The sequence below is a fragment of the Alosa pseudoharengus genome, unplaced genomic scaffold, assembly GCF_046254945.1.
Source record: "Alosa pseudoharengus isolate Yale_2024_CS ecotype anadromous, Long Island Sound unplaced genomic scaffold, YU_APseudo_1.1 YU_APseudo_1.1_scf_20, whole genome shotgun sequence".
Taxonomy (NCBI): domain Eukaryota; kingdom Metazoa; phylum Chordata; class Actinopteri; order Clupeiformes; family Clupeidae; genus Alosa; species Alosa pseudoharengus.
The window spans coordinates 2,145,979-2,153,478 of record NW_027468664.1 but is presented as its reverse complement, the minus strand read 5'-3'; the positions used below and the strand labels follow the sequence as shown (position 1 = coordinate 2,153,478).

Genomic DNA, 7,500 nt, shown 5'->3' with positions numbered 1-7,500 from the left:
CCACTTCTCTCTCTCTCTCTTTCTCTCTCCCTCTCTTTTCTCTTTCTCTCTCTTTCTCTCTCTCTCTCTATCCCCCCTCTCTCTCTCTCTCTCTCTCTCTCTCTATCCCTCTCTCTCACAACACAACAAAACACACTTTAAAACACACACTGCAAATCCTCACAAAACAACCAACAACAAAATCATCATCATCATCATCACCATCATAATCATAATCATCATCATCACCATCATCATCATCATCATAATCATCATCATCATCATCACCATCATCATCATCACCATCATCATCACCATCATAATCATAATCATCATCATCACCATCATCATCATCATCATAATCATCATCTAACACTCAAAACTACGAAGTACCACGTGGTGGTGTGGTAGTGTAGTAGTTAAGGAGCTGAGTGTGTGTGTGTGTGTGTGTGTGTCAGGGTGTGCAGATGTTTGTATTCAGCATCAGTCCTGAACTAGAACAGGATACTTCCCTGTAGAGTGTTTTGACCTTTTGGAGTGGCACACACACACACACACACACACACACACACACACACACACACACACACACACACACACACGGCACAGCAAACACATTCCTGTATTAATGCCCATTCCGGTTAGACATTCCACAGGAATTTCCTGATGACGCAAAAGTGGAAAACAAAAGCATACAAGCGGAACCTCACAGGAACAGCAGAGGAACGTCACCGGAACGTTAGAGAGAACCTCACAGGAACAGCAGAGGAACGTCACCGGAACGTTAGAGAGAACCTCACAGGAACAGCAGAGGAACGTCACCGGAACGTTAGAGAGAACCTCACAGGAACAGCAGAGGAACGTCACCGGAACGTTAGAGAGAACCTCACAGGAACAGCAGAGGAACGTCACCGGAACGTTAGAGAGAACCTCACAGGAACAGCAGAGGAACCTCACAGGAACCTCTCTCTCGTGCCTGATTTGAGTGTATGTGTGTGGTGTGTGTGTGTGTGTGTATGGTGTGTGTGTGTGTGTGTGTGTGTGTGTGTGTGTGTGTGTGTATGTTTGTATGGTGTGTATGTGTGTGTGTGTGTGTATGATGTGTGTGTGTATGGTGTGTGTGTGTGTGTGTGTGTGTGTGTGTGTGTGTGTGTATGGTGTATGTGGTGTATGGTGTGTGTGTGTGGTGTGTGTATGGTGTGTGTGTGTGTGTGTGTGTGTGTGGTGTGTGTATGGTGTGTGTGTGTATGGTGTGTGTATGGTGTGTGTGTGTGGTCACCTGTTCCAGGTGGCGTTGGCTCCTGCCCTGTGTTGCTGCGTGTATGGTGTGTGTGTATGGTGTGTGTGTGTGTATGGTGTGTGTGTATGGTTTGTATGGTGTGTGTGTGTGTATGGTGTGTGTGTGTGTGTGTGTATGGTGTATGGTGTGTGTGTATGGTGTGTATGGTGTTTGTGTGTATGGTGTGTGTGTATGGTGTGTGTGTGTGTGTGTATGGTGTGTGTGTGTATGGTGTGTGTGTGTGTGTATGGTGTGTGTGTGTGTGTGTGTATGGTGTGTGTGTGTGTGTGTGTGTGTGTGTGTGTGTGTATGGTGTGTGTGTGTGTGTATGGTGTGTGTGTGTGTATGGTGTGTGTGTGTGTGTATGGTGTGTGTGTGTGTGTGTGTATGGTGTGTGTGTGTGTATGGTGTGTGTATGGTGTGTGTGTATGGTGTGTGTGTGTGTGTGTGTGTGTGGTCACCTGTTCCAGGTGGCGTTGGCTCCTGCCCTGTGTTGCTGTGTGTATGATGTGTGTGTGAGTATGGTGTGTGTGTGTGTGTGTGTATGGTGTGTGTGTATGGTGTGTGTGTGTGTGTGTGTGTGTGGTCACCTGTTCCAGGTGGCGTTGGCTCCTGCCCTGTGTTGCTGTGTGTATGGTGTGTGAGTATGATGTGTGTGTGTGTATGGTGTGTGTGTGTGTGTGTGTGTGTGTATGGTGTGTGTGTGTGTATGGTGTGTATGGTGTGTGTGTGTGTGTGTGTGGTCACCTGTTCCAGGTGGCGTTGGCTCCTGCCCTGTGTTGCTGTGTGTATGGTGTGTGTGTGTATGGTGTGTGTGTGTATGGTGTGTGTGTGTGTGTGTGTGTGTGGTCACCTGTTCCAGGTGGCGTTGGCTCCTGCCCTGTGTTGCTGTGTGTATGGTGTGTGTGTATGATGTGTGTGTGTGTGTGTGTGTGTGGTCACCTGTTCCAGGTGGCGTTGGCTCCTGCCCTGTGTTGCTGTGTGTATGGTGTGTGTGTGTATGGTGTGTGTGTATGGTGTGTATGGTGTGTGTGTGTGTGTATGGTGTGTGTGTGTGTATGGTGTGTGTGTGTGTGTGTGTGTGTGTGGTGTGTGTGTATGGTGTGTGTGTGTGTGTGTGTGTGTGTGGTCACCTGTTCCAGGTGGCGTTGGCTCCTGCCCTGTGTTGCTGTGTGTATGGTGTGTGTGTGTATGGTGTGTGTGTATGGTGTGTATGGTGTGTGTGTGTGTGTATGGTGTGTGTGTGTGTATGGTGTGTGTGTGTGTGTGTGGTGTGTGTGTATGGTGTGTGTGTGTGTGTGTGTGTGTGTGGTCACCTGTTCCAGGTGGCGTTGGCTCCTGCCCTGTGTTGCTGTGTGTATGGTGTGTGTGTATGATGTGTGTGTGTGTATGGTGTGTGTGTATGGTGTGTGTGTGTGTATGGTGTGTATGGTGTGTGTGTGTGTGTGTGGTCACCTGTTCCAGGTGGCGTTGGCTCCTGCCCTGTGTTGCTGTGTGTATGGTGTGTGTGTGTATGGTGTGTGTGTATGGTGTGTGTATGGTGTGTATGGTGTGTGTGTGTGTGTATGGTGTGTGTGTGTGTATGGTGTGTGTGTGTGTGTGTGTGTGTGTGTGGTGTGTGTGTATGGTGTGTGTGTGTGTGTGTGTATGGTGTGTGTGTGTGTGTATGGTGTGTGTGTGTGTGTGTGTGTGTGTGTGTGTGTGTGTGGTGTGTGTGTGTGGTGTGTGTATGGTGTGTGTGTATGGTGTGTGTATGGTGTGTGTGTGTGTATGATCACCTGTTCCAGGTGGCGTTGGCTCCTGCCCTGTGTTGCTGTGTGTATGGTGTGTGTGTGTGTGTGGTGTGTGTGTATGGTGTGTGTATGGTGTGTGTGTGTGTGTGGTCACCTGTTCCAGGTGGCGTTGGCTCCTGCCCTGTGTTGCTGTGTGTATGGTGTGTGTGTGTGTATGGTGTGTGTATGGTGTGTGTGTGTGTGTGTGGTCACCTGTTCCAGGTGGCGTTGGCTCCTGCCCTGTGTTGCTGTGTGTATGGTGTGTGTGTATGATGTGTGTATGGTGTGTGTGTGTGTGTGTGGTCACCTGTTCCAGGTGGCGTTGGCTCCTGCCCTGTGTTGCTGTGTGTATGGTGTGTGTGTATGGTGTATGGTGTGTGTGTGTGTGTGTGGTCACCTGTTCCAGGTGGCGTTGGCTCCTGCCCTGTGTTGCTGTGTGTATGGTGTGTGTGTGTATGGTGTGTGTGTATCAGTGTTGCGCGGTCTGCCCGAAATTAAGCGGTCGCCCGCGGATGACCGCGGTCACCCGCGGTTATGAGTCATAAACAAAATATTTTAATGATATTCGGGTCATTTGCGGGCGGGTCAGTTAAAATTAATTAAATATATATTTTCTACAAATAGGCCTACTTAAAATATCACGAGAAGGCTAGCATCAATACAGTAAAGCATCAATACAATAAAGTCAACAGTAAAGAAGCTGAAGACGCGAGTTAAAATAATAAAGACACCCCTTCAGGAAAAGCGATATAGGCTATGGTTATGGTCTAGGCCTACTTCTTGCGAAGCCATTTAAAAGTATGACAGCCAAAACGGGCAGCCTGCAGGAATAAATGTTATGGCACAGACTACACAGCCATATCTACCGGTATGTATAGGTTCGCGCATGCATAAAAGTTACCTTAGTTCGTTGTGTTTGTGACTTTAAACAGTGGATGTGCTTTAGTAAAGCTTTGTGTTTCATTCAGCATTATAAACCAGTTCTTACGCTAACGTTTTGACCAGCAATGTATCTCTCTTGCCTACCTCGCCTCACCATTTCTGTTTTCGAAAGAAAGATGTATGTCCATGGCCTTCAAATCTTATCCTAGTGTTCTAATCCTTGGTGGTTGCGTGCGTGCTTGCGCTCTTATTCTCATTCTCTCTCCTGCGCAAACATTATGTCCTGCATGCCTGCGTGTAGTTCTACTGCATAAAGTTTCGTAAATAAATTAGTTTGTTTTTACAGAAATGGCCTACTGTCACACTGCATGCAGCCTATAACCAAAAGCACACATTTTGTAAATAAGCGGGTCGGATCGCGGGTCGGGTATAATTTTGTCCTAATTAATATTCGCGGTCCGAGTTGCGGTCGGGTTGATTAAAATATCGGGCGACCGCGGGCCGCTTGTGACCAAACCCGCGCAACACTGGTGTGTATGGTGTGTATGGCGTGTGTGTGTGTGTATGGTGTGTGTGTGTGTATGGTGTGTGTGTGTGTGTGTGTGTGTGGTGTGTGTGTATGGTGTGTGTGTGTGTGTGTGTGTGTGGTCACCTGTTCCAGGTGGCGTTGGCTCCTGCCCTGTGTTGCTGTGTGTATGGTGTGTGTGTATGATGTGTGTATGGTGTGTGTGGTGTGTGTGTGTGTGTGTGTGTGTGGTCACCTGTTCCAGGTGGCGTTGGCTCCTGCCCTGTGTTGCTGTGTGTATGGTGTGTGTGTGTGTATGGTGTGTGTGTGTGTGTGTGGTCACCTGTTCCAGGTGGCGTTGGCTCCTGCCCTGTGTTGCTGTGTGTATGGTGTGTGTGTGTATGGTGTGTGTATGGTGTGTGTATGGTGTGTGTGTGTGTATGGTGTGTGTGTGTGTGTGTGGTCACCTGTTCCAGGTGGCGTTGGCTCCTGCCCTGTGTTGCTGTGTCCGCTCCTCTGTCGTGCTCTTCTCACTCAGGCTCGGGGAACTCATCAACTTCAGCCTGTGGAGGGTCCGCATGGTCAGAGCTCTCTCTTACACACACACACACACACACACACACACACACACGCGCGTGCGTGCAGAGGAAGCGAACTGGAGATAGAACTGTCACCAAGCTCCAAGCTGCTGCAGCGCATGCTCCTTTTTACCAACCTCCCCCCTCTCACTCTCTCTCTCTCACTCTCTCTCTCTCACTCTCTTTCTCTCTGTATCTCTCTCCCTCCCCCCTCTGTATATTTCTCTCTCCCTCCCTCTCTCTCTCCCTCCTCTCTCTCTCTCCCCCTCTCTCTCTCACACTATCTCTTGTTCTTTTCTTTCTGTGCTTCTCTTGCTCTTTTTCACACTCCCACGCTCTCTCTCTCTCTCTTCCTCTCTCTCTCCCTCTCTCATGTGGGGAGGTGTGGTCTTGGTTTAGCTGCTTCACTGACTAGCTGTTTGTTCTCTTCATCTCCTCCCTCTTTCTCTCTCTCTCTCTCTCTCTCTCTCTTTCTCCCTCTCTCTCTCATTCTCTCTGTCCATCTCTCTTTTAACTTTTCACTCTTTCTCTTATTCTCCCACATGTAAACTTCTGTACATTTACTCCGCAAAGACACACAAACACACACACACACACACACAAACACACACACACCAAAAATATAAGTGGAAGTGGACAGTGTACTTTTGACAGATTGTACTGGGAGTGTGCAAGTGTGTGTGTACTACTGGGAGTGTGCAAGTGTGTGTGTACTACTGGGAGTGTGCAAGTGTGTGTACTGGGAGTGTGCAAGTGTGTGTGTACTGGGAGTGTGTGTACTGGGAGTGTGTGTATTGGGAGTGTGCAAGTGTGTGTGTGTACTGGGAGTGTACAAGTGTGTGTGTGTATTGGGAGTGTACAAGTGTGTGTGTACTGGGAGTGTGCAAGTGTGTGTGTGTACTGGGAGTGTGCAAGTGTGTGTGTGTATTGGGAGTGTGCAAGTGTGTGTGTACTGGGAGTGTGCAAGTGTGTGTGTATTACTGGGAGTGTGTGTACTGGGAGTGTGCAAGTGTGTGTACTGGGAGTGTGCAAGTGTGTGTGTACTGGGAGTGTGCAAGTGTGTGTACTGGTAGTGTGCAAGTGTGTGTACTGGGAGTGTGCAAGTGTGTGTGTACTGGGAGTGTGCAAGTGTGTGTGTGTATTGGGAGTGTGCAAGTGTGTGTGTACTGGGAGTGTGCAAGTGTGTGTGTATTACTGGGAGTGTGTGTACTGGGAGTGTGCAAGTGTGTGTACTGGGAGTGTGCAAGTGTGTGTGTGTACTGGGAGTGTGCAAGTGTGTGAGTATTACTGGGAGTGTGTGTACTGGGAGTGTGCAAGTCTGTGTGTTGGGAGTGTGAAAGTGTGTGTACTGGGAGTGTGCAAGTGTGTGTGTACTGGGAGTGTGCAAGTGTGTGTGTACTGGGAGTGTGCAAGTGTGTGTGTAATACTGGGAGTGTGCAAGTGTGTGTACTGGGAGTGTGCAAGTGTGTGTGTACTGGGAGTGTGCAAGTGTGTGTGTGTATTGGGAGTGTGCAAGTGTGTGTGTACTGGGAGTGTGCAAGTGTGTGTGTATTACTGGGAGTGTGTGTACTGGGAGTGTGCAAGTGTGTGTACTGGGAGTGTGCAAGTGTGTGTGTGTACTGGGAGTGTGCAAGTGTGTGAGTATTACTGGGAGTGTGTGTACTGGGAGTGTGCAAGTCTGTGTGTTGGGAGTGTGCAAGTGTGTGTACTGGGAGTGTGCAAGTGTGTGTGTGTACTGGGAGTGTGCAAGTGTGTGTGTGTACTGGGAGTGTGCAAGTGTGTGTACTGGGAGTGTGCAAGTGTGTGTGTGTACTGGGAGTGTGCAAGTGTGTGTACTGGGAGTGTGCAAGTGTGTGTACTGGGAGTGTGCAAGTGTGTGTGTGTACTGGGAGTGTGCAAGTGTGTGAGTATTACTGGGAGTGTGTGTACTGGGAGTGTGCAAGTCTGTGTGTTGGGAGTGTGCAAGTGTGTGTACTGGGAGTGTGCAAGTGTGTGTGTGTACTGGGAGTGTGCAAGTGTGTGTATTACTGGGTTTAACAATTCTGACAACTAACTGTCAACAAAGAAGGAAATGATTAAGAACACAAAGAAGAAAAGAGGAGGAGAGGAGGAGAGAGGAGGAGAGGAGGAGAGAAGAGGAGAGGAGGAGAGGAGAGAGGAGGAGAGAGGAGGAGAGAGGAGAGGAGAGGAGGAGAGGAGAGAGGAGGAGAGGAGAGAGGAGGAGAGGAGAAGAGAGGAGGAGAGGAGAGAGGAGGAGAGGAGAGAGGAGGAGAGGAGGAGAGAAGAGGAGAGAAGAGGAGAGGAGGAGGAGAGGAGGAGAGAGGAGGAGAGAAGAGGAGAGAAGAGGAGAGGAGGAGAGAGGAGGAGAGGAGGAGAGAAGAGGAGAGAGGAGGAGAGAAGAGGAGAGAGGAGGAGAGGAGAGAGGAGGAGAGGAGAGAGGAGGAGAGAGGAGAGAAGAGAGAAGAGGAGAGGAGGAGAGAGGAGGAGAGGAGAGAGGAGGAGAGG

The 7,500-nt window shown here is 49.3% G+C and overlaps 1 protein-coding gene across 7 annotated transcripts in view; it reads right to left on the bottom strand.

Moving 5' to 3' along the window:
- The window catches only part of LOC143135875 (proline-rich protein 5-like), a 42,448-nt gene that overhangs the window by 20,692 nt on the left and 14,256 nt on the right, over window positions 1-7,500 (bottom strand). For 5 of the 7 annotated variants that reach the window (XM_076296209.1, XM_076296213.1, XM_076296210.1 and 2 more), the window contains one exon: window positions 4,885-4,980. In XM_076296209.1, the coding sequence (XP_076152324.1) occupies window positions 4,885-4,980 (96 nt within the window). Of the gene's footprint in view, window positions 1-1,258; window positions 1,316-1,719; window positions 1,769-4,884; window positions 4,981-7,500 lie in introns of those variants that run through there. The other 2 variants (XM_076296215.1, XM_076296214.1) reach the window with 2 other exon arrangements.